The 26,993-nt window shown below is 38.2% G+C and overlaps 1 protein-coding gene across 1 annotated transcript; it reads right to left on the bottom strand.

Annotated features, from left to right (window-relative positions):
• Positions 1-2,899: 2,899 nt before the first annotated feature.
• Positions 2,900-24,507, bottom strand: LOC107087273 (phosphatidylinositol 4,5-bisphosphate 5-phosphatase A-like). Its single transcript, XM_015378758.1, has 14 exons — positions 24,377-24,507; positions 24,211-24,298; positions 16,826-17,303; positions 14,249-14,356; positions 13,662-13,770; positions 11,431-11,547; positions 9,943-10,118; positions 6,953-7,064; positions 6,555-6,664; positions 6,156-6,357; positions 5,527-5,664; positions 5,313-5,396; positions 5,130-5,234; positions 2,900-5,043 (listed from the first exon to the last, which is right to left on the bottom strand). Exons 3-14 carry the CDS (start codon positions 17,290-17,292, stop codon positions 4,723-4,725), a joined length of 2,049 nt encoding a protein of 682 aa, XP_015234244.1. The 5' UTR covers positions 17,293-17,303; positions 24,211-24,298; positions 24,377-24,507; the 3' UTR covers positions 2,900-4,722.
• Positions 24,508-26,993: the final 2,486 nt, after the last annotated feature.

Genomic DNA, 26,993 nt, shown 5'->3' with positions numbered 1-26,993 from the left:
TGCAAGACGTACTTAGTGTTACATTCAGTAGCATCATTATAATACACTTCAACACATTTCTACATGCATATTTATTCAGTCTAAACATAGGTCAATAACCTAATGACCTGCCCAAAAAAACATTCTAGATATTTGTCTACTCTAAATTTAGCTATAATTCTGGACTTTGAAAGAAAGATGTTGATTTACACTATAACATTACATTGACCTGTTTTTGATCAAATGGTTTAGAACAAAAACTACAAATTAGAAGGAGTTCAAATTCCCTGTGTAGGATTCAGGGTTTTAATTTATATAACGGCTTTTGCTCTTGTTTCTTTAAATGCATGCTCATGCTGAGTCATTGTTTTTGGCTTTTCTATTTTATTTTTTTTGCTTTGTAATCTCTACAGACACACCTGTTAAAGTCATGCAGTGGAATTATAATTAATCATGAAAACTGAAATAACATTACACCGCAATAAAAAATAAAAGGTATTGCAGAGGCACTGACACCTCTTGAACCTTTTCACATTTTGCCACGGCACAACTACAAAATGTTCACATCATGAGGCATGCCATCACTGTGTTTCACTGTCGGGGTGACTTTTTCAGCATTAGTTTTCCTCTACAGGCCAAAACACATATTCTACCCTAAACTTCAATCAGACGTTCCTGTGACTGTCTTTAAACCAAGGCCTTCTTTCTGCGTATTCATATAAAAATACTTCTCAAGCTCACATCTAACTGTTCAGTCAGCAGATTCCTCCTCCTGTGTTATTAAGGTCCTCATGACTGCTTCTCAGATCAATGTTCCTCTTGCTTAGCTTGTCAGTTTATGGCAAGATGGAAACACATTGCTAAGTTTGCAGTTATGCCATACGCTATCCTTTTTAGAAAAATAAATTGAACACTGATCTATTCAAAGCATGGGATATTTTTTCTGTTACTTAACCCTTCTGCTTTATTTCTTATCTAGTACATTTAGATAAGCGACACCTGAGAGAGCTAAGTTGCCCTGTATTATACTGAAGGGTGCTAAAGAATATTCAAATTAAAATCAAATTAAATACAGAAAAAGATGTGGTTGTAACATTAAAAAAGGTAAGAAAAAAAGTAGAAAAGCAATAAACACACAGGACAACTTAAAATATCACACTTTATTCCTTTGAACAGTGTTGGACTAGATAGGGGTTAGAGAACAAAGCAAGAAAACCATAAACAATCTACTAAATGCTTTGAGCCCAGACTTGAACAGAGAAAAAGCTACTTTATAGATCATCAACATAAGTTATAATCATTTACTTCATATTACTTTATCAATTATTAAACCACGTGTAGATTAAACCATGTACACTCATGACAATGGAGTTTTCATTTACTAATATAGAAACAATTAAATCCTTTTATTAGAAAAAGAAACAAATAATCTCTGATATAATTTGAATATTTGCCCTGAAATAAAGCTCTGTCACTGGCCAGCAGAATTTAGGCTCATTTAAAAGTTACATAAGAAAATAAATACATAATTTAAGTAAAATAATCTTTATGATATAGATTGTCTCTTATATATATTTATAACTATGATTTTTCTTCACATACTTCATATTTTCTATATTCAATCTACACAATTACCAAACAGGTAAGATTCAGCAGACATTTCACAATAGTCACAAATCATGAATGCACTACTGAACATATCTAAATTATCTAAACCTGGACAATCATTTTTCATGTCAAACAAATGTCAAGTAAGTTGTTTTTTTAATCAGTTTCAAAAATCTGGAAAATACATGAAAGATTCATTTCCTTATTTTTTCTGAGGATATCTACTCGTTATTTCTTAAACTTACATCTAATATTGAAGTCAGAAATGTATCCTGTCCTCACCACATTTCTTCTAAGAATTTTCACAGTCACAAATATATGACAAAGAGGAGTCAAAAACAGCACTTTACGGCACAAAAAAAACAACAGTACCGGAATGTACAGTATGTCCAGCAGCAAACCATGCAGGTACAGCCCTGGTCCCATTCACCGCTTCTGTAACTCATCCATCCATCATTTAAAACACACACACACACACACACGCTTTCAGAAGAACACATACATAGACAGCTAACTATGGACATACAGAAGTTACGGCCACGGCACGGTCCTACTCTAACAGCCTCAAAGTTACACGTCTATAACGGTGCATCAGAGATCACAGTAACTATGAAACACCACGACTGAGACTACTGTTATCGTCTTAATGATACCATCAATGGGAGACAGATCTGAGAAATACAGAAATTTTTTAATAAAATAAAGCATTAAGTCATTTCATCCTTTGTACTCCCACTGTGGTGTTAAATGATGAGACCTAAAAGTACAATGAGATTCTCTAGCAGATTAATCCTTGAAATTTCATGCCCACTTCAGTGAATTGATCCAAATTAAACTTTATAGTCTGAGCCAAAAACTGATGATTTGAAAATGATTTGAATCAGGAGGGCTCCCAAAATTTCAGCCTGTGACCCCAAAAATAGTAGTGCACGAGACTGGCAAAAACCCCTAAAAAATGTTTATTAACTTTATACAGTACATACAACAAAAAAAAGTATTTTTAAATGACTTAAAAATATAATTAATTGCTTGATTTTTGTATTTTAATATATAACTATATCAATTATTTGTGCATTTTATATTTTGAAGATTATTTTATAATTAAATAATGATTCAAATATGCAATTTTTAATAGGAAATTAGTATTTATATTACATGGGTCATTAAATAGTTTTTTGTGACATTTACATTTATTGATATATCTATTTACTTGATTTAGTTTAATTTGGCCTACTTTACATTACAGGGTTCACATAACAATGATTTCTGAAAAAATCTTCCTTTCAGACCCCTAACCCTAACCCCCCCCCCAGTGTGGGTCATTAGGCCTAATTTGTAAGTCGCTTTGGATAAATGCGTCTGCTAAATACATTAACATAAACTTTGGGAATCGTCCTGATTTAAATGTTGTTGTGTTTTGTTTTTTAATACAGACTTAAAAACAAACCCAAAAAAACTAATTATATGAGGAGGTTGTGTCCAGGGAAAAAAAAAAGTCACACAGGATCAGCTCAGATATTGTTGTGACTTGGTAGTGCAGGCCCAGCCGAGAGTTACTCAACCAGTTCTGGCGAGGCAGCTGTGCTGCGACAGCCGACACCACCACCCACACTATTTAAAGGTGCTCACTTCTGGTGCTCACTTCTTACTCCTCAGACTAGCACATGTTGTGCATCTGAGGGCTTCCAGAACCTTTGCTCCAGACTCACTTTGGTTCTTCTCTGTTCTTAACGCACCTAGGAAATGCACATTTCTTATAAACGGCTCCCTGCATAATTGTGCAATATCTTAATGAACCTTGACTGATCAAAGCAGGGGATTATCTGCATGGCAAGCCAAGTTATACAGCTTCCGCTGCACAGTAACGGGTAACATGAGCAGAGGTGGACAATTGAGGTCCAGAAAGTAAAAAGCCAGCCTTGTTTCCCTTCATTTGTTCATTTAACTAAGCAATTGATTCCCATCTATGTCCTTGAAATAGAAATGCAAAGGTTGAAACTGAGTCCTGTACCTGGTTTTTCATTCCCACACCTGAATGACCCTCTTCAGACTGGCAAGGAGTTAATGCAGTGCCTTGCAAAAGTATTTTAGTGTATTTTACTGGAATTTTATGTGACAGACATCCCTAATGATTGCGAGGTGGAGGTAAAGTCATAGTCTCAAATGTGTATTATAGAACAGTAAATATCTGTAAGTATCATTAAAGACCAAGGAATAGAGCAGACAGTCGGGGATAAAGCTAAAGATGTTTGGATCAGTTTATATAGCACTGTTTAAACCCTCAGGTGCATCAAAACTCCTGTTGTCCTACACTGCTGGCTTTATTCCTGAAGGTCTGCATCTGTGATTTATGTTTGAATCGTATTCATGTCTGCATCCAAATTCTGACTGCATGTTTAGACTCTATGCCGAGACTTGACATGTTTTGACAGAGCTCGATTTTTGGAAAGAATTGACAAAGTATTTAGCATCTACATGTGCAAGAAGACTTTCATCTGTTGCATTGCGTTGAAAAAGCTGTTTATTAAAATGTTTTTTTTTTAGTGTGATTAAAATTTGGATTTGTAAAAACACTAATAAGGACTACTTTGCAAAGGTAGAATCCCATAATCCCATAGAATCCCATAATTTAATGTCGTAATGTGATAAAATGTTTACAATTTTTAGGAGTAAAAAAATACTTTGGTAAGACACTGTACACAGTTTGAATTCACTTCTATCAGGCCTACCTGTTCCAGAATACATAAATGTCACCTTGTTTATTTTCACTACTCAGAGCCAACTTCTTGATACATCAAATACTGCTGTGATAGTGATGACTGATTGCTTTAGAACTGTGATCTGCGAGTAAATCTTAAAGCAGGTTGTCAGCTTCCTGTACTGTCTACACCTGAGAACGGACAAAGGTAGAGAAAACACTGACAGAGTGAAAGGTTTAGAAAATAAATAAAACATGCCAAGTGCACAGCTTAATAGAATTACTCAAGGCCAAGTAGAACCATCTGACAAACCAGATGACTATTCCTGAAAAAGATGGCAATATAAACTGTATATTTTCTGCAGAGAAAACATACAGAGCGCTGAATGTATGAAATAAAGACACAACAGTTGGTTATGTAATCTGTAAAAACACCCTCACATTCCTGAATCCTTCGCTTTTTTGTCTGTTTTCCCGGAATCAGACGGCTGGTTACTGCTGCCCTCTGCTGGGCGTCCAACAGACCCGCTCCCTGCAGCGGCCCCGTCGGTAATGCTGAGTGCCTTCACCTTGGACTCTGCGGGGCTGCTGGAGCGACTCCCAGAGTGACTGCGGCTGCCGCTCCGGTGCCCGCAGCGTTTGCCCTTATGTGGACTTGGACTGCGTGACCTCATCTTCATGACAATGGTGCTATCGTCTTCTGAGCTGAACTCAGAGCTGTCTGAAGAGCTCTCGTGGTCGACAGTGGGTAGCTGGATCTGAGGAGAAATGAAAGGGAGTTGGAAAACGCTGCAGGATGAAAGCCTTTTATTACAACCAAAAAAAACGCCATGCGAATGATTACCTGAAATGGCTCTGTTACACCTACAATGGTGCTCATGTTGTTGCTATAGTAACCCAAGATAAAGTCCCCTGAGCTTTTGGGTAATTCCTCCTCTGTAAAGGTTACCTGGAAAGATAATCAGTCATTTATCGAATGTGACAGAAAAATTATCTGTGAGGAACATCCAGCGTGCATCTAGATTACCTCATGTTCCTGTCGGAGAAAATCAGACTCATCCTGCTTTGCCCACACATATCCAACGTAATCTTTATGGTGCTTGAAACCCACCTGTTGGTGTGACAGCAACATCACACCAGGTAACTAATGCACCCAAAGTAGTAACGCCAAGAACGACGCTTATAGATGTGTTTGTTCTCCACACAATGCCTTCTGTGAGGGAAGCAACAGTGCAGGTTACCTTGTACAATCCGATCCAGTCCCATGAGCTGCGAGAGAAGTTGGGCACCACTTTGAATATCACCTTCGCATCTTCAACACTGTTCCACTCATCCTCTACTATCAGAGTGACCAAAGCAATGTCCACCCTGTATGGGAACTGAAAAGATTTAACAGTTTAATGTCTTCCTCATATCATGCAATCCTATTCCTTTTTTTTTTTTAAGAAAGAGGAGCTTGAATTAGATGCATCCTAGACTCGCAGTAAAGCTTTAGGAAAAAGATTCTTGCCAAAAACAGTAGCTATGGATGGAAAATGAGAGGAGAAAAGCTGCTCAAACAGTTTCTGTTATTCTAAGGCTTCATTGGTAGATTAGCAATGTTTGGGTACTTTAACTAGTCTTAGGTCACAACTCTCTAGTACTGTTTCTGTGTTACAGCTATTTTACCATCTGAAAAACCTGTCATAAAATATACCTTAACAGTCAGTGAAATCAAATCTTGACTATGGGCCTGAAATTAAATTGAATATGCAGATTTTAAAACGACTTATGCCATACTTAGTCCTGTTAATAGTTTTCAGGTATTCTCTCATTTAAGTGGAGCCTCACGGATGACAGCAACTTTATGATGCTTCCCGGTGTGTCCCACCTGCAGGGTAAAGATGGACGACACTGGTTTATGGTCGCTGACGGTGTACTCCATGTGGCTTCGGTAGCAATGCTGTGTCACTTTGATCCCGCTGGTCAGTCCTGAAATCGAACCACGCTTCCCCACATTTTGAGCAGCTGGCGCTGTGGCCCTAAGGCGCCACAAGATCCGGTCAGTCCAAGCTGGTTTACGCTTCTTCCCACTGGGGTAATTTTAAAACAAAGGTGAAAGAAGAAAAAAAAGACAGTTTTAAAACAAAGCATGTAGGGAAAGAAAAGCATTTTCACAATCCCCTCAGGGTGGTGAGGACCTTTCAGAGAGCAGAGTGCTCTTTAGCCTTGTTCTGTGATCTCTGATCAGTGGCCTAGAATTTGAAATGGCACTCCTGGCTTCACCCACCTTGTATCATATGTGTTTGTTCCAACATCAAACTTGTAGGTGGGGGGAAATTTCAACGGCCCCTCGTGAAATCCTTCCAATACCGTCTCACTGTCTTTGGCCATGTTTAGCTGCAGAAAATTACAATAAAAAAAAGGGCAGACTGTTTCATTAAGAAACATTAAAGACACTCTCTGTTGCCCTCTAGTGGCAAAAAAAGCTAATTAAATTCAAACTAAGGATTAGATGAAGATTAATTTTAATTCGATTCAGCATCTTAAACAAAACGGTTATGATTGTAAATACATAAAATAAAACATAACCCAAAACAAAGAGAAACCACATGTTTTATGTAACGCTTTTAAGGAACAGCTGCTGTCCTGTAGTAAAACACAAAAACAAACATTTTTCTGTTTTACCTGATCCTTCTCCCACAACATGGGGAACTTGTTGTTGTCTATGGCTGATTTTACAGCTTGGATTTCCAGGTCTTCAATGCGGAAATTGAGATCTCCAAACCAGAACACAAGACTTAAAAAAAAAAAAAAAACAGATTTGATGAGAATCAATCATTAAAAAATAATCAGAAAAGAGTCTGTGGTTGAAGATGGTGATAGAAAACATGTGTAGGAGCATCTCAGTCTTGTGTCATAAACCATGATAATAACTTTGGACACTGGGAAACAAGTTTCCATGCTTTATATTAAACATGTGTCATTAATTGGGTCTATATAAATAAACATATCCATTGTGTCAGGAGGATTAAGGTTTGCCCGCTGTTGGACAGTCAAGTTTCTGCAACTCTTTCAAAGCCCAAGACAGTGGCTGAATCCCAAACTGGCCAGCCAGTCACTGACCAGCTCTATGATAAGGGAAAGCCACAGAAAGGTAACTGATAAAGAAATCGGCAATTCACTTAGTGCTGCAACACGATTTTAATGGAATTTTTTGTGGAATGATCACGCATGCTAGAAAAAGGAGACGGACAAAAAGCAATAACTGAAGCCTTGCCAGGTTTCTAAAGCTGAGCCTATTAGCCTAAGAGCTTCAGGTTGATTCATGAAATAAGCTGCAGCTCTAACCAAAGCTTTAAGATACATGACACTGGAGTATCCAGGGTGGGGTTGATATGATATTCCACCAAGACTTTTCAGCTGACCACACTGCCAAAAACACCAATACCAGGTTTGGACTTCCATTTCATGCCAGCAGAGCTACAAGCTGATCAATTCCATGCTGCATGGATGGAGTAATTCAAGCAAAAAGGCCTACAAAAATATTAGGTTGATATGTAAATTTGGAGTTTGTTAAGCAGGAGACACATTACTTTTTTGCCCAATTTTTACCACATATTCAGGGAAAGTCTGTGTCAGCCTGTGCTAGTTGTGGTCAGTCTAAGGATGAATCCACAAGAAAAAACAGTTGATGTGAGTTGGGGTGAAGTCTGGAGTCCGCAGGCATGTGAGATGAACCAACCTAACTTGACCTTAGTCAAATACACCTGTCTGAATATTGTGACAAGTATATTTGGTGTTAAACAGCTTGTTTTCCTACACTAAAACACATTACGCTATGTTGAATTACGAAGGTGAGAACCCTGAACAATATGAAATAAACCCACGGGCATCACACAAGCTATCAGCGAATAAACTACAACCAGATAATGATGAAAAAATAAAAAACAACAGATAGATAGTGAGATATTCAGGAGTAAAACACAGTAAGTAATACAAGGCCTTAGGAAATAAACCTTATAAGCTCAGACATTTGCTCAGGGGAGACCCTTTTGGTGAAGTTATTATTTTTCTATTTGATTATTTTCTTCCCCAAAAGCCCTTTGATACTTAATAGGATGTATTAAAGTTCCATTTTAATGTATTTCATTAGAGGAATGTACCCCAGGCACCTTGTTATGTTTGCCTCTATGACATGCACAACAATTGCCTGTTCACTGTGTGCAGAGGCAGAGGGTGGAGCCTAGAATACGTTGCCTTCTATCCACATTCTTTTGAACAGTTGTTTGCCAATAAAAAGGAAAAATTAGTCAAATATAGAAATAAAATTTAAGCACAATCATCAGATGTCACCAATTATTTGATCATATGGGCTAACAACATACCAACGCCCCAGCATAGCACTCCCCCCCCCCACCACCACCACCACCACCACCTCACACACACACCATCCAATGTTCGATTGAAGTAAAATGTTAAAAAAGTCTCTGCCAGTCTGAAAATCTCAGGAATAAACAACACTTGAGGTAAATAAGCTGTTTGTGGACGACGAGGGGAAAAACTAATCCATCTGCACCTACTGGTCGTCTCTGTGTTTGCAGTCACAGCTGGCAGAAAGGCTAAAAACCTGAGCGTGTTGTCCACCACGCTCCTATGATGTCCGCTGTATTTGCATTATTGTAAGGTAATTATTTTTTGGAAACTAACAGTCTGCTAGGTCACAAAGGCTCTGTCCCTAAAATGAAAGCTGCGGTGTTCTATAATTATAAAGATTAAACGGACAGAAAACAGAGCCTACTGTTCTTTTTTTTTTTTCAAAAGATGTCAAGTGATATTTTTTTGTCTGATCATTTTGTGGCGGTGATGTTAATAAAGTCCTTCAGGAAAGGAGGTAAGGATACAGATTTAATAAGTCAAATAAATTTTAATGAGCTGAGAAATATATATTTTTTTTATTATACTCGTTTTATTCACTCTCTTTATTCCTTGTTTTATCTGTGCTTGTTTTTTTAAATTGTTTCAGAAATGATTCTCTAGATGTGCACTCTGGCCAAATATCTAGATGAACAAAGTACAGGGGTTGGGCATCCAGGGCAGCGACTGCAATGGAGGATAAGAATTTAACCCATTACATATTCAGTATGAATCCTTTTAATTAGTTGTTTTTTTTTATTGAAACTTTTGTTTTTCTTATTTTTTATATTGCACTACATGATAGTGTGCGTGCAGCATCCAAACCTGCTCTCTGATTGTTTTATTTTATGGGTTCAGTGCAGTTCAGTCAAAAATAAAAGCTAGATTAGACTTACCTGATATAACTAAGGATGACAAAGCAGCAAGACCTATTGTATTTTTATAAATGGGGACAGATAGTGGGACTTTTACTTCTTTCTGTTCATTTTTATTCATTATTTCGGTTGTTACATAAATGAGTTCTGAATAAATAAGTTTTGTTAATAATAAAATATAATATAATAAACGAAACTAAATCACGTACTTAATAGTTGTTCAGTTTCTTTAGTTTTATATATATATATATATATATATATATATATATACTATTACCAGAACTTCAACAGTGAGTTGTTGGCTCATTGTTTACTGTGCTGTCTTGTTTGGCGTCCTTAAGACAGAAATGGCTGTTTGCATGTGTGCATGAAAGTGCAGAGACTTACTCATGATCCAGAACACCAGTGGCTGTCTGGCCCTCAAACTGCTGCTGCTGCAAGATGCTCTCAAAGTCCTCCATGCGCTCGTCGTGGTTTTCCATGTGAGCAGGGAGGTGACAGTTCAGAAAGCAGATGCTGTGGCCAAACACCATCATTCGGGCACTAACACCACCTTTATTGCCCTGCAGCATGAACATAGCAGAAGGCAGAAGTTTTTTAAAATTGACTAAACTGAAGGCTTCTAACACTTTAATTAGCACTCAATATGCTAAATGATTGTATTAATCTTTTCTATTGTATTCCTTTGGGTAGAACTGTGATAGCAGGATATGTGAGTGATTTTCATCAGTAATTGTAGAAAACAAATCCAAGAACAATAGGCGGCATGGCATGTATTGACTTTATTTGCTGGTATGCTCCACAGCAAAACAGGAAGTGCTCTCATTAAAGAGAAGACGGTATAAATATTTAATGAATAGTACACACGGGGGGACAAAATGAGTGAGTGGATTATCTGCTGCTACTTATCTGACTTCCTAAAACATTGTTCAGTAGAAAATGTGACTTTCTTGGCAAATACTGAAAGAAAGTGATCAAAAAGTCTATAATAATAACGAAGGTACTCAAGCCGTGGTACAAGTACCCCTGGTGGTGCTTAGGTTAATTTTACTTTTACACTAAAGTTATTTTTCACATTGATCTTTTCTTTAGAAAGAAATTATTTAGTGCCTTCAAGAATAAAAAAAAAAAAAAAAACAACTGCAGCAGGTAACAGTGAAATCAGAATAAACGATGGAGGTAGCCAATTATCCTCTGAAGATATTAGGCACTACTCTAAAACAAGCACCCTTATTTTCAGTTCACAAGCTAGTGAACTAGAGGGATGTTGTGTTCAGGGATTAACTTGGTTGATTAAGGAGAAATTTACTTATAACGTCGACTCAATAGTCAAAATGTTAATATAAATCTGTGTTTTTGGGGGCTAAATTCTTTGTATTCAAACACTAAAAATGTTTCCACAGAACAAGTTGTAAAATTTCATGAAATAAAACCACATTTTTAACATTATAAGTTAGATAAAGAACAGCAATAATAATAATACAGACTCTGACTATTAAGTTGTATACTTCAAATTACTAGTTAGCATTGCATTTGCTTCTCTTCTTTTGTAGATTAAAAAAACGTCTTTTGAAAATTGCACAACACAATTATTTTATTCTCATGAACCAGTTTCTGAATTAATATTGTCTCATAAGGTGGATATAAGGTTACACCACCGGTTCAGTTTGGCCATTAATGTTAAAAGAGAGCCTGTCAGTTAAATCCAAACGTCCTCCTCTCTAGGCTGTTTAACTGAACAAAGCTGAATTTGATAAACAAATTAGAAGAACTGATAAGATCCGCTCTTTCCTGCCTAGGCCCAGTGAGTCTAAGCTACTAATGCATTAGCCCTGGCAATTCTAGCAGAACTAAGCATGTAAGTGGCCATATTACCCAGTAACCCCCCAGCCCTGTGCGGGTGGTCTCCGTCTGGACTCCACGGAGGAAAGGCAGATGGAAGTATTTGGCAAAAACCAGCAGTAACAGGCCCTGCATTCGCTGGGATGTCACCTGAGGGACAGAAATGTAAAGCTTGATCAGGGTAGAGGTATGGAGAGACAAGAGAGATATGAGGAACTATTTTGCATGAGTTACACAAAAGCACATTGAATGAATGCGAAATATCATGACCCTTCCTAAAGCTTCTTTAGCCCTGCTCTGATGAATTCATTGAATACAGACAAATAAACAACACACAGTTTCTCCAAACCTGGAAGAAAAAAACTATAACGTTAACACTTTTTATTCTCTGACCTCCTTTCGTTCCTTGTTCTGCATTACAGTTTGCTCGTCTTGACAATTGCATTTCCCTGACATATAACAAGACTGGAGGCCTTTTAGCAGGGTTAAATGCAGAAAAAAACCTGACAAGTCAACTCTTTTTTTTTTTTCCCTCATTCCCATCATGTACACATGTTCATCCTTCCCTCACCCTCTGTCAAGTCGTTTACAGATCCCCACCCCCAAACCACAGTCTGAAGAAGCACAATCACACCCGGACTGAAATCCCTCACAGGCATAGATCCCCACGTGACCAACCCCTCTATGCCTGCATGCCAACAGCCTATTGGAACAATGTTGTTGCATAAGAGTATCAGGCCAACTGAATGGGCGACCAACTTTGATTTCAGCTTGCTGATTTGGAATAGCTGTAGAAACCCTGCAAACCAAAATACTAGCTGTACCAAATCTGCTGGATTGTTTCATGCTGATGTTAGAGATGATAGTGACAATCAGCAGAAATGTTGTGGTGAATCCCCAATAAATAAAACCGTCCTGTCATGGTTGTGTTAATGCAGTTAGTGGCCGATTGGCAGAGCTGCACACAGAGGACTGGAGTTTGACACCTGTTTATTAGAAGCAGCAAAATACTTTAAACCTGGGCGGAGGTTCGCCTCCCAGCATGACAACAACCCTACACAAACAACCTAAGGTATAGTGTAATGGTTGAGCTCAAAGCAGTTTCCTGTGTTAGAATGGCCGACAAACCTGCATTTCAGACTTAAAATCTGATATTGAGGTGCTCTTCATCCAGTCTGATTAAAGCACTGAATCTAGATACATTTGGTTTTTCACTGCAAGTGCAAATATTAATGCAGAGTTCCAGTGAATGACCGTTCTACAAGACATTGAATCAAATAGCCTCATGGCTTATATGCAGCCAACTTTCAATTTTTTATAGTAAAAAAGATTCAAAGTAAACCCAATATGTCCTTTTCTTCACCTTCCTAATTATAGGTTCCGTTGTGTTGGTGTATCTGAAGGTCCACCGTCCTGCATCTTTTTAGATGCGTCTCTGCTTCTGAATCAAACTGATGAATCACCTCTTTAGTATGTAGAATTACAGAGCCCTGTTCTATCAAAAATAAAAACCTGAATGTAATATATTTAAGCTCTGGCTTGTAACATGACAAGATAGGGAACATCTTCTAAGTGGTAATATTACTTTTGCAAAGCATTGGAACTTCCTATTATAGAACATTGTGTCGTAAACATCCTGTGTCGTAAAGGCCCTGACCTACTGTCTCACAGGAAGTAAACAAAGACTACTTTAGAAGAAGCTTAAGCTAATATAGCAGGCCAAGAAACAGCTGGGGGATGGCATCAGTTTCACTGTCACAGGCCAGTCCACACTGACAACATGATCCAAAAATAAAACACCACCCTGGGAGACATTTGTCCAACACTCCTTTGCTTGACAGCTCACTCACACACACTCTGGCTCAACATGTCGACTGTTGCACGCTTTACTGCAGAAGCAGTCGTTGTAGTGCCTACCACAGCTGCAACGTGTGCTTTTGTGTGACAAAACCAATACACATTTCCTCATGCAAATGCTTTATAAAGATGTTTCTGATAGCAGATATACTTTAATATATCTCAGTATTATTAAAATTTGTATGTAGCCCTCAGTGTATAAGCTATTAGGCTACAAAGGTAGAAAGCACAGGACAACGAACCAGCTGACATACATGTCTATTATAAATCATCACCCTGTCCCTGTTGCTATGAACACAAAAAGAAGAGATAAACCCTGTCGATATGTAGTGTGCACAAAGATGAGCCTTTTACCTGTTTATTTTGAAATTATTATTATTCACAACAGCAAAGAAACCATTGCTTACCAGCACATAACCAAAGGGGCTCAGTCTCTCCATGCAGACCTCGCTCCACTGGTCTGTGAAAAGGACATCTTTGAGTCTTTTGTTAATCATGGAGTTCACTTCCTGCAGCCTTGGAGAGACAATGATAAACAAAAAATATAAATAAACCCACAACAATTTTTATTGAGATCACATTTAAATCTAAACCCGACACTTCATTACCAGCTAGGTCTACACTGCTGTGAATCAGCTTTTATTGTAAAAGAGTGTCTAGTCAAAGCATGAACTCTGTCTTTAAAAAAATCGAGTCATTCTTCAAAATAATATGTTTTTAAAATAATTTTCTACAAAAACAATGGTTCAAAATATTTCAATGAAGTAAAATACTGATGTAAAATTGATGTCTGTTATCACAAGCTCTCTAGTTGTCAGTTGTCAGAGCCCAGTTATTGGCTTTTATGAGGGGAGTTATTTATCAAACAATTATCTGAAATGTTTAACTGTGAAAAATAAAGTTGAAAGCTAAAATAAAAAAAGTTTTTCCCAGCAGAGGACAAGCCAATATGAAATTGTGGAACGCATTGTTGTGACCCTCACAGGACACTCACCCTATGATGTACATGTCAGTGTTTCCGTCCCCCACGTTCAGTCCCAGCAGAGTGGTGATGTCATCGGGCGGCGTGGCGGAGCCCACGTTCCAGGTGATGATGTGCAGCCTGTCAGGAGAGGGTGTTACGTAAGCTCCCACAGCCACTCATCTCCTACAGATCTGAGTCACAGCTGGAAGACTGGATGAGACAGCAACCTCTGCCGCAACATGTCATTGCCTTCATGGCCTGCCTTTGCTTTTATTCTTTCATCATAGCAAGAGATGTTTTAAATGTGTTCCTGCTATTAAAATATTCTTACATCAGGTCGTAGGCTTTCAGTTTGGTCTAATTAGGCTACAGAATTCATAACTTCTCAATTAATACGCCAATTAAATGTTGATATTGTTCAATCAGCAATCAAATAACAAAAGTTGCCTTAAGGAGGATTTAAAGCAGGTGAAGCTAAAAATATGCCACTAAATTTTTCATATTAAATGCAAAATATTTAATTTTTATTTTCAGTTTTGGCATAGGAATTGCTTGGTGGGTTGTTTTTTTCAGCTAATCCTCTGTGTTAGGGTCTGCATATGGAATCGATTACTAAACTAGTTGACAATCATTTCAACAATCAATTCATCACGATTAATCCGAATAATTGTTTCAGCCCTAACCTGAAGGTTTTCTGTGGAAACAAGCCAGTCTATGAGCAAATGACAACATGCTATAGCAAAAGCAGATGTTTCTTCGCCACAGTCAACATTTATCTATAGGTGCAGCAAAGTGGTTGTGTCCATGTGCAAAAATCTTTTAGGAAGGACTTATTACACCTAAATTACTTTTAACCCTAATCCTCTCAGCCTTTACATTATCATGTGACAAAGTTGGATGGATACCAGGGGTGAATTTTCATTGCTTATAATGTCCCATCAGAGCAGAGGTACCTTTTTAGCTCTATGGCCTAAATAAAAGTCAACTCCTAACCAATCTCAACATAAAAATCAATTATTTTTTGATTAACCTCTTTTTTTTTTACTAATGTCTGACAACAGAAATCCCTTCTATTAGCTTGGACATTTGGTGAGCATGGAGGTTACTAGCCTGACGTAGTCCGACTCAATTCTAGTCAGAATATGAGTCTGATACTGCTCCATAGAGCTGTGATTATGGGGCGTGTTTCGAACGAACCAGGAAAAAAAATGCCTCTGCACTCAATTGGATAGACCTACAACCAATAAGAGCAACGGAGTGCGTGACGTATGTTAAGCCAGGCACAGTTGTTGTTAACAAAAATCAAAGCGTGCAGTTGCACGCCTAGAATAAGATGAGCCTTGATCGCGTTTCTCTGTTCCTCTTTTAAAATCAATTTGCTGTCGATATCTTCTAGAACAGACCTAATAGCAGAATCTACTCACCTAAACTCTCCAGCGGCAGCCATTGTTGTTGTCACCCATGCGCGCTTTGGTCACGTGGTTGATTACGTTACTGTTGATCATCTGTCCATCATCGTATAAAGCCCGCCCTGACAATTTGATTGGCCCGCCAGATATTGTGCGAGCATACTCGTGCTACTACTGAGCAATGCCAGACCGAACTTCCCGACCTCAAACGTTGTTGGCGGGACTAAGTTCGGAATGGCACCCAGGCTAGGAGGTTACTGGAGTGCAGTGAAAACATTGTGTGTCCATTAAAGCAGTTTGAGATGATTTTCTGCTTTGTTACATGAGGCGTACACTGTGATCAAAAGGGATGGACAAAGTCAGCAAGAATACTCAGGTAGGCTGGGACTAAGGAGCCCAGAGAGTGCCAATAAAATCCCCTGTTTTCATATCTCATAGTTATTTAATACATATACCTTATGAAGCAGTATTCATTTATAAAGCTTTTATTTAAAAGCTTTATACCAAATCTGAATGTTTCAATAAAATTTGGGACTCAGCAACGTAAAAGTCTTCTCATTTGGTTATTGCTAAATATTTTCAGCCTGGGTCCATTTTAGCCTCAGTTTCCTGATTTTTCTTTTCGTGCTGCAAAGTTTGATGTGTTGATTTTTTTTTTTAAGGTAATGACTGGTTAATAAGGCTGCAGCTGCCTTTCTAGTAGCTCCAACCACTAAAGTTCCTCGTCTGGTCTCTGATGTAAACAAAAAGGTATATATATAATTTCCGCACAACTGCCACTTACTTGTCTATACATTGGAGAAGTGTTTAAAAAACAAACATTCAGAGACAGCAGCAGCATCCTGATACGTTCCAATTCACAAATCTATTTTCCTCTCTACCTACATACATTGAGTTGCTGTCATGCAATTGGCAGACTTATAATTAGTATTGCAAAGCAGTCTAATAAGTCAAGAATGTTTAAGTCTGTAAACAAATAAATTCTTTATATAGAAAGTAAAAATAGGCTAAAAGTTAAAACAAACCGATAGTAGTTTATTAGAAATCCTGCAGCATGGTTTGTCTGAATTCAATGTATGGAAATATGTGGTATGTTTACTGAGGCCACTGTGTCTCAGCTATCTGGGAGTGAGATGCCTAATAAAGCATTAGGAGACATCAATGTCAGCTCAGAAAACCAAGAGATAAAGAAACCAACCTGAAGTCCTCCAGAGTCTGGGGCTGAGTGTCAGCAGTGCCAGCCACAGACAGGGCTCTCTGTGCATGCGGGTTCAGGTGGGAGGGGACAGGTGGTTGGGGCATGGAGGCTGCTCTGACCGGGTGGTGACCTGGACCCTTTGGACCTGCCTTAATGCTTGGCCCGGTGTGCTCGCCAACAGGGCGCGACGGTTTAGTGTGACTTACCACAGCGCCGTCAGGAGAGCTCTGATTCTGGTTCATTAATGGACCGACTTCTGTGTTGGGTTCAACTCTAGGTTCTGAAATATCTACAGATCCCTCAACCCTGGCAGTTCTCTGGGGCCGCCGAGGTCTTGGAGGCGCCGGAGGTTGGCCGGCGCCTGAATCAGTGCCTGCGTCCTGGCCTGAAGGTGCTGACGATCCCTCCGCTCCACGGCTTGGTCCATCCTCCTCCATTTTGTTTTGGCTCACATCAACTTGCTCCATTTCTGTGATTTCTATGGGAACAAAAAAAGAGATAAATACTTAAACTGGTGTTCTATTATGTTTAGGAAATAAAGACAGTTTGGTTTGTATTCATCCCCTATATTCAGATACCCCTTAATTCAGTCCCCATTGAAGTTCAGAAGATCCAAAGTTCATGTGGGAGAATCAGTTTAATGACAACCATTAGTCGTCTACTCCAGAAATCTGACCTTTATCGGAAAGTTCACAAAAAAGGACACAAGGTAAACATGTGAATGGAGTAGGGCTGGGTGATGCTGCCATAAAATAAAAGCTTTTTAAAGCCATATTACCATGTCCCCATTATTTTAGCCTAACAAATCCGATGAATTAACTTTTTTCACAATAACAAAAATGACAAAATGACGCACACCCTTTGGAAGGTTAACTTAATTTAAAAGGACAACAACATTCAAGCTGTAAAAATACTTGTTGGGCAATATTTCATAACAAACAATAAAAATATAATTCAATTTTATTTCAGTTTACTTGTATAACGCCAATTATCAACACATGTCATCTCAAGGCACTTTACAGTTCACCAGATCATACAGTAAAATTGTTTCAAAATTTTCTATCTAAGGATTGCATCGACTCTTTGACTCAAAGGCAATCCCTCAAACTAAGCATGCTTGTAGCGACAGTGGAGAGGAAAAACTCCCTTTTAACAGAAACAAACCTCCAGCAGAACCAGGCTCAGTGTGATAGGCCATCTGCCGAGGCCGACTGGGGTTCAAGGAGACAGAAGCAGAGATACAGAAATAAGCAGAGCCAAAAAGGCAACTGTAAAAGGCGGCCCCAGTTTCCCCAGCCACATCCAGCCAGTCACAGTCAGAGAAACAGGACTACACTGAAAAACAGGCCGATATCCAACATCTATAAACAAAATGTTAAGCCTACCCTTAAAAGTAGACAGGGTGTCTGCCTCAAGTACTAAAACTGGTAGTTGGTTCTACGGGAGAGGAGACTGATAACTAAAAGATCTGCCTCCCATTCTACTTTTAGAAATTCTAGGAACCACTAGTAAACCTGCAGATTGAGAGCAAAGTGCTCTGTTAGGAACATAAGTAACAATCATATCTGATATAAGATGGAGCTTGGCCATTTAATGCTTTATATGTGAGAAGGGGGACTTTAAATTCTATTCTGGATTTAACAGGAAGCCAATGAAGAGAAGCCAGGATAGTTTTCATCAGAACTGTAGCTGCAGCATTTTGGATTAGCTGAAGGCTTTTAACTACAGTTTGTGGACTTCCTGATAGTAAAAAATTGCAATAGTCCAGCCTTGAAGTAACAAATACATGGACTAGTTTCTCAGCATCAACCCTGGACAGGATATTTATAATTTTTGCAACATTGTGCAGATGAAAGAAGGAAATTCTAGAAACCTCTTTGATATAGGATTTAACTGACAGGCCCTGATCAAAACTAACACCAAGATTTTTTACTTTATTATATGAGATCAATTTAATCCCATCCAAATGAAGTGACTGGCTAATCAGCTTATTTTTCAAATACTCTGGTCCAAAGACTATAACTTCTGTTTTGTCTGCATTCAGAAGGAGAAAGTTAAGAGTCATCCAGGTTTTTATGCCTTCAAGATATGTCTGTAATCTATGTGATGGGTTAGCTTCATCTGGATTAATAAACAGATATAGCTGGGTATCCTCATCATAACAGTGGAAATTAAGCTCATGCTGTTTATTAATTCTACCAACTGGGAGCATATATATAGTAAAGAGAATTGGTCCTAGCACTGGTCCCTGTGGTACTTCACAGGTTAACCTGGAGCACGAGGAATATTTATTATTAATGCGAACAAACTGAAATTGGTCAGATAGACATGATTTAAACCAGTCTAGTGTTGTTCCTTAAATTCTATTTGTCAATCCAACAGGACAAGCACATCATTAGCAACCTTCACCAGAGCTGTTTCAGTGCTATGTTGAGCTCTAAAGCCAGACTGAAACTCTTCACAATGTTCACGCTGGTACAAGCGGTCACACACTTGTTTAGCAACTACTATCTCAAGAATTTTAGATAACAATGGAAGATTGGATATAGGTCAATAATTATAAATAGTTAAAAACAGAACAATCAATGAGACTATTTTATTGATCAATTACCCAGCCATAAAAAGAATATACTCTAGTTTTGCATGATATAACAACATGCCAATATAACTTTGAACACACATATCAAAAACATGGTGGCGGCAGTATCATGCTGTAAAGACAGAACAAGAAACTGGAAAGTAAACCTAGTGTAATAGAAAAGTCCATCCTGTTGATGACTGTAAGACTTTCCTGAGATCCTATTGATCAATTTCCAGCCTTGTCAAGGCATCAGAAACAATTGAACACAGCTAAATGTAATGATTTCAGAAAAAAAACAACCACGAGAACTAAAACCAATAGAGTAGAAAGACATGAAGGGAGACATCTGTTCTAACCTGAACACAATTTACTATTATCTCTACTGCTGCCACAGCAGCCCAAAGGTTTCCAATGAAAATCTGAATAACTGAGTCAGTTTAAATTTACTCAAAGCCAGCAGAGGAACAACTGCAGGCTCCAAAATCTCCTAAATCAGCAGCCTGGATTAAAGTAAAGTGAGTGAGGAAGCTGCAGAGAGAGATACAAAGAGAGTGAAGCAGGCAGAAATGCAGGATGAATTTATGACAAATAATTTGAAACACAATCCATTCAGTTGTTTATGACAAGCATGAATTCAAAAATAGATTAACAGTTTATATTTGAGTGTGTAGCATAGGGAATTATTCACACATGCCACTTAATCAAAATTCGGACTAATTATAAATAAAATTAGAAAGAAAAATGAGTTTTCATTTCTAAGTTCTAATTTCTGAGCAGCTGCTTGATGTTCAGATTTCTTCCAAAGACCTGTAAACAATAAAATACAGTATTTGCGGATAAACTGAATATTGAAGTCTGTAACCTATACAATATTTCATGTAGATGTTTGTGTTAGTCTGCCATATCAAAAGATACTCCTTTGATTTCCTCCAGAAGCAGATCAAAGTAAATGACTGCTGGGGTCCAACTTAATCTTTGAGAACAAAATTGACTCCTTTAACTTTTTATTAGACTTCTAAATTTATGTTATAATTATTATGGTGCCTTATAACACTTTCTGTTTCATTTATCAGAAGCTTTGTCCCTTTTTGGATGTTAAATGCCTCCAACAAACGTAAACAAATTATACAGTTGTTTACAATCTGCTGTACATGTGAGCATGAAAAAGCTTATTTAAGCAGCCTGACCCCAATCCATCAGTTACTGATGGTGGAAGTGTTCATCATAAAGACAGAAAAAAAAAATACCAGAGTCAGATTTTTTATGAAACTGAGAAGCTTTAAGCAGCAAATGCTGATGGTTACCACAGCCCATTCTCCACATGACTGGAATGGCATCCTGTGCATTGTGCTCAGGCTTTGGGTCAGTCGGGAGGGAGGGAGAGAGAGGCTCCTGCCCAGGGACACAGAAACAACAGTGCTCCCGTCTAATTATTCACATGACCTTGAGCAGACTGAGGCCCCGACTTTCATGCTGTGATGAGAGCCGTCTTAGTGTTTCACATGTGCTCAAAAAAAAAAAAAAAAGCGAGGGGCTGTTTTTCCAGTCCAGCAATAACCTGAATGTTAGATGGACATAGTGTACTCCTGATGTCTGTGCGCAGCATTGAGTGGGCACACGTGGATGTGAGTGGGTGCAAAATGAGGAGGGGGACAGGAGTGACAGCCCCCTTCAATGGGAACACTGTCTTTTAGCAGAGTCACTCTCTACTGGGTCCCTCACACTTCCTCTTTCCTCTGACAGTTTTTCTAGGCTCTAATCCTTCTATGTTTCTCTTATCGCACCATTTTCCAATCCTGTCTGCCCCCACCTCTTTGCCCAGACCCATTGTTCCATTTTACCCACATTTGTCGCTCCCCCTTCTCTATCTTTACTTCTCAACACAAGAGGAGAACCTAAAACGTTGGTCCCAGCTATTCCCATCACCTCGCCTCCTTATCTTCCTCTGGACAAGCCAACATTCTATGCGTTGTTTTCTCCTCGCAATCACAATCAGTGACGTCAACAAGCCGTCACAACAAATATTTTTCAATAATAAAAGAGAGCAAGCCAAGCATTAGCTTTTCTGGGAACAATTAGCACTTCCATTTCCACTCCAGCTGACAGAGAAAGGAGTGAAATGATTGGATAATAACAAACCTGTCACAGTGTTTACATGCCTCTTCCTGAGGGCTCCAGAGCTGAGAGCCAGGAAGCATGCAGTTAGTGCAACCCAAACAGCAGCCCCCAGTCGGCCTTTCTTGGCTCCTCTGGCAGGATTAATTGAAAACAAAGATGGTTTTAGATGGATGAGTCAGACAAAAATGTGACGAGCCAATTTGCTTTAGATACTGAGGGTGAAAACATATCAGCTGTTCTGCTTGTGCTGATCATTCTTCTCTAAAACCCCTGGCTGTGCTTGGCTGCATGGTGTTTATTCCTGTCAGATTCTGATCTCTTTAGTGTTTAATGTAGAAACTGAAGCTATTCAGCGCGCTGGTGATGAGCGCCAAGAGAGCCGTATTCCCCTGTGACAAGGATACTAATAATGACCCAGACAGGGATGAAACCAGCTGCTGCTGCACAGCTGTAAAAGGCTGCTTCTAGGTCCTAATGCCAAATTGCATCACTTCCCATTTTTCCAGGGGTGAGGGCATGAATTGTAGACCAGGTCATAGCAAAGGCTGCAGCAGATTAAAAACATTGTTCAGTCTTAGTCCTGAATATATAGCAATTATTCTGACATTGATAGGAATCTGTAACTGTACCTTAAAAATACTTTTTCTCTATTAAATAAATGTATAAAAATAACAGCATTTACTTTGATGCAGTATTTTCATAAAATGACTATGTTTGACAAAAAAAAAAGAAATCTTATAAAAGATCGGGGTCATAGGTATTAATGCATAGAGCATTATAACCAACCGGCTGGATTGTTTTTCTCTAGTAAGTGGATAACATCCATGGAGGTACGATAAAGGCTCTGACCACAACTTGATTGATGCATCTCTACTTAGAAACTCAAGCTGCTGTCATACTGGATCCTATCTTAGCATGTTTGCTGTTGAATTGAAAAACATGCGGTGTGTGGGTCTAAATATGAGGGAATGAAGGAGAACATAGCGGAACATCAGGTCCTGTTACGCTGCCGATGCATACCCAGACAGAACACTGTGTGTGCAGGGATTAATGACAGTGTTCTGCTAATTTTCAGTTTTTCCTCTGATGAACTAATATTCTGGTAAAACTCACTTTCTTTCCTGCAATCTTTACAGTTTTGCATGATCTAGTAATATTTTAGGGTCATTGCTGCAGGTTTGGAGTAACTGTTATTATGGCTATGTTGCATTAAGACAAATATGCAACAGTGTGACACACTAAGTACTGTACAAGAAAGCTAGTTATGGATGAAATATCAGATAAGCATGCTACAATGGCTACATTAAATGCATTTGCCCATATCCTCATTATTCCTCTCTTTTTTCACTGAAGACATTGCACCCAAGGAACGAAAAGTCATAAGCAATTTGTCAAATGTATCATTTGAATGACGCTCAGGAGCACAAGAAAACTCTGTATAAGGTCAGCATATATGCACAGATAACGTCTACCACAATGGTCACAAACTCCTAATGATGTTTGCAAACCCAACAAAACTGCCTAACCACAATATGTATTTCACCATACTATTAGGTATGGTTAAGATAGTTATGTATGCTGTTTGAATGATTTATTTCCATTGAGTGTACCATTAACATGTTTGAAAATGCAATTGATTGCATTTACAGTGTGCTTCTGGTAAGCAGAACAGATGCACTATTTAATGTAGCTGTTGTACTGATGTAAGCTTTAGTTTTAGAACAACGTTTGTTGGGCTCTGACTGTGTGCGGCGATGGAAGCACTGTAAAAAACACATTGATACAATCAACAATGTTTACACTAGAATTACCAAATATATATATATATATAGAAAGAGAGAGAGAAACCAAGATTTAAACTTTGCCGTTCAGATTTCTGCAGTTAGTCTTTATAGGGCAAAAAACATCCAGCATGCATGATGCAAATAATTACAGATTATCACTCTCAATTAACCACCTTAGGAAAAAAACAACATTCAATGACCAACTAATTACAACTTAATAATCTGCATGAAACCATCTGCATACAAATGTCTTGTTCTTTAATTGAGATGCTGGTTCATTGGATACACATCCCTTCCTGCAACAACATCTTCATGGTTCACTGGCTGCTGTTCTAACAAATACCAAGGAAACTTGAGCAATGATGGCTGCATTAGGACTGCATGGACTGCTTTTGGACTCAAGCGTTGCCATAGGTGATCCTGCCTGCAGCTGCAGTTGCACTTTAATGAACAAACTACATACATGGTTCCTTCATGAAAGGCAGAAAATACATAGATTGTTTGGGAAAACAGTAGATCATAAGCATAATAAGTGTACAAAGGAGATGCTGTGACAGAAAAGTGACGCCTCCTCTAGGCAGGAGATAATAAAATACACCAAGGACAGTTTTTATGCATAAAAAAGAGGACGAAGGTCGTTTAACTGTGCCAGTGTTTTGTATTAAAATATGATGATCTCAGACATGTGGGTGCCAACAGTCTGCAGCGTGTTCCTGTTTGAGATAGAGGATGGAAATATCAGTTTGATTCATCAGCAGATTGGAGAAAGGAAGACTGGGTGGGTTTTTACTTTATAACCGACTTTTAAAGCGGCAAAACAGACAGAGAAAGAAGGAATGTGTGGTAAAGACAGCAATAATCTTTGTAAACAGGAGCACTAGTCAATCATTGAACACCTTTACCTGTTAGGGCTATGCTGTGCGGGAAGCCTTGCTGCAGATGAGACGGAGAGGTCGTTAATAAGAGATCCGGGTGGGATGTTCTTCACGACTGTCACAGAAAAACACGGTGAACTTTGCTGCGCTGCCACCTCCGAGTGATCATCCTCCTCCTTCCTTGCTTCCCTACCTCCTCAGTCAGCGGTAGAGAGGAGGTGCAGCAGGTAGGTGGGCTTAAAGCGATGCTGACCGCAGGTTTGTCACCAGGCGGCGGGCTGCATCCTACATGAACAGTGGAGATCTACGGGCTGCAACCCTGACGCGTCCTTCAGAATGGAAAGGACAGCGAAATGCAGCAGAGCAGAGCGGCAGAAGCTTCCGCGAAGGAGCTGTAGGGTTGATAATTACACGGTATGAACACACACAAAGAGCTAAAACAGCTAGAACACGTTTGGAGAGGTGAGAAGAAACGGTAAGCTAAATGGAGGCGCGCGCGCTTGGTCACCAGCAACACGCTCGTGCGCCGATTCCTCTCTGTTTCCTTTTTAGATTTACGAGCTGTTATCTGAAACGTTATGCAAAAATTTAGTCATCCTTGTCGGTTCCTAAATGAATAGCATTTCTATGTGCTGTTAGTCTATACATTTGCCACACTGCCGCCTAGTGGTGTCTGTTGTGAAGCGCAGATTATAACGAAAACTGTTAGGTTAAAGTTTCGGAAAAAGAACAACCAAATACAGTTTGTTAAATAGGGCTTGATAAACAAACAAACAAACAAACAAACAAAATACTTTAAACATACAGCTAGAGACAAACCGTCTAAATGGATCCCTTTAAGCTCAGCTCAGTCACCACAGACCAACTTTCCTTTATGTTATCCACCTGCAGTTAGTGCATTTTACCCAGAATTGTTATTATGGCTAACGGCTGAAAAGTAATATTAGATTATATTATAATGGGATGCGACTGAATTATACATATTTTGTCTGATATGAGTCACAAAAACATCAACTTTCACTAAGCTTTCAATTTTCAGCTCATGACTAAATCTTCTCTCAGAGAAATGAGCAGCATCTTATTTATTTGACTTTTTTCTGATCTATAAGTTTATGCACACAGAATACACTGATTAAGCATTTTCAGAAAGTCTAAATGATGATGATTTGATGCTATAAGTTTCTAATAGGTTAATGAACATCTGATTTAGTATGGAGGACCAGGAGATTCACCAAAAAAAAAAAAAAAAAACATTTACCATTTCCAGTTTGACATTTAGATCATACAGAAATTGAACAGTGATTTGTAATTGCACATTTCATACAAAATTAATAAAGAAGAATTGTAAATTGTATCTATTGATTTATGATAAAATATGGTTTTATAATTCCAATTTCCCTCTGATGATTCAATGCAAAATGTGCAAAAATAGTTTTCAAAAATGATTTCTAACAAAACGCCTAATGTTATAACATGTTATATTTGAGATGGTTGTATTTCTTTTTCAGTGACTCTGCAGGATTGACCTATGGATTCATTTTAAGGCAATGCCTCAAAACACTGCTTATTTGTGTGACATCTCTAAAATGTTAAAAGGAAAATATGCAACATATGAGGAAGAGACTTGTGGACCACCACAGGTCTTGTTGATTCATCATTGGATACAATTTCCAGATGCAGGTCAAATACTCCTCTGTTCGAAACATGGTAAGCACCATCGGTTTTTGTGTGAAATATGATTATCCACGGTAAACCCAGAACTGTAGCAACATGAGCTGAAGGAAATTTAAAATGCTAGGTTTCAAGTCATAAATCCAATCAAAGACAAAGAAGTTGATTTTTGAAGATGATGACGAAACATGTAGAGGAAAGGAAGGAGGATTACCTGAGAAAGCCATCCTGATGGTGAAAGCATGGCATCATGCTGTCAGGGTTTTAAGTTGTGTTGCAGGAGCAAATTGTGCATTTCACATAATGAGTGAAATGATGAGTAAAGAACATTATTTAGAAACATGTAAGCCATGTTTAGGTATAAGAGAAGTTTTCCAAATGGGCAATGACCTAAAGTTTCTATGTCTTTTCATGCAATGTATGTAAATATCTGCGTTCATCTATCTGTGTTACTTAGTATACATATGACTTTCATATGTTTATATAAGTTTTTCTTGACAATACATTGAGAACTTAATATTATTTTAGCGTAGGATGGAAAGTATCAACCAGAACACTTTAATTGACCCAGTATTAATCATTAATAACACGAAAATAAAGTTAAAAACATGGGGTCATTGGGGCCTCCTGCAGGTGAAGGGGACTAACCAGCTGCTAAGTTTTTCCATGTCTCAAAGCCTGTTCTGACCCAAATCTTAAAGATAACTTCCTATTAAAATTGACCAATGTAATTGATTATTATTTTACAACAAAAAAATGTCTGTGGTTTACACAAAATAATAATAATTAAAAAAAAGAAATCCGAACCTAACAAATTATTAAGGTCTACATGTTTTGCTGTTTAGATGTTTTCATTGAAACTAAGTATGAATACTTCATATTACTCTCTACTTTCAACACCAATGTTTTTTTGTACAACAATATATTATGTATTTATTGATTGATGGAGTTTTTTGATCTCACAGTGAAATTCACACATCACATCGGCTCGAATAGTCAAAAAGAAGAAGAAGGTGCCAAAGGAAGAAAATGTGCATGGGGGTATATACAGTGCGTACACACCTATACATATATATATATATATATATATATATATATATATATATATATATATATATATATATATATATATATATATA

Source organism: Cyprinodon variegatus, unplaced genomic scaffold (genome assembly GCF_000732505.1).
Source record: "Cyprinodon variegatus isolate N-32 unplaced genomic scaffold, C_variegatus-1.0 Scaffold178, whole genome shotgun sequence".
In the NCBI taxonomy this organism is placed as follows: domain Eukaryota; kingdom Metazoa; phylum Chordata; class Actinopteri; order Cyprinodontiformes; family Cyprinodontidae; genus Cyprinodon; species Cyprinodon variegatus.
This window is presented reverse-complemented; position numbering and strand designations above follow the sequence as displayed.

Excerpts from the sequence above, each read along its gene's own strand:
- LOC107087273 (XM_015378758.1), bottom strand. The coding sequence starts at position 17,292 with ATGGAGCAAGTTGATGTGAGCCAAAACAAAATGGAGGAGGATGGACCA. Across the intron at positions 5,665-6,155 it reads CGTCCATCTTTACCCTGCAG|TTCCCATACAGGGTGGACAT; the intron begins GTGGGACACACC and ends AAATCTTTTCAG. Across the intron at positions 5,044-5,129 it reads GTGTAACAGAGCCATTTCAG|ATCCAGCTACCCACTGTCGA; the intron begins GTAATCATTCGC and ends ATTTCTCCTCAG.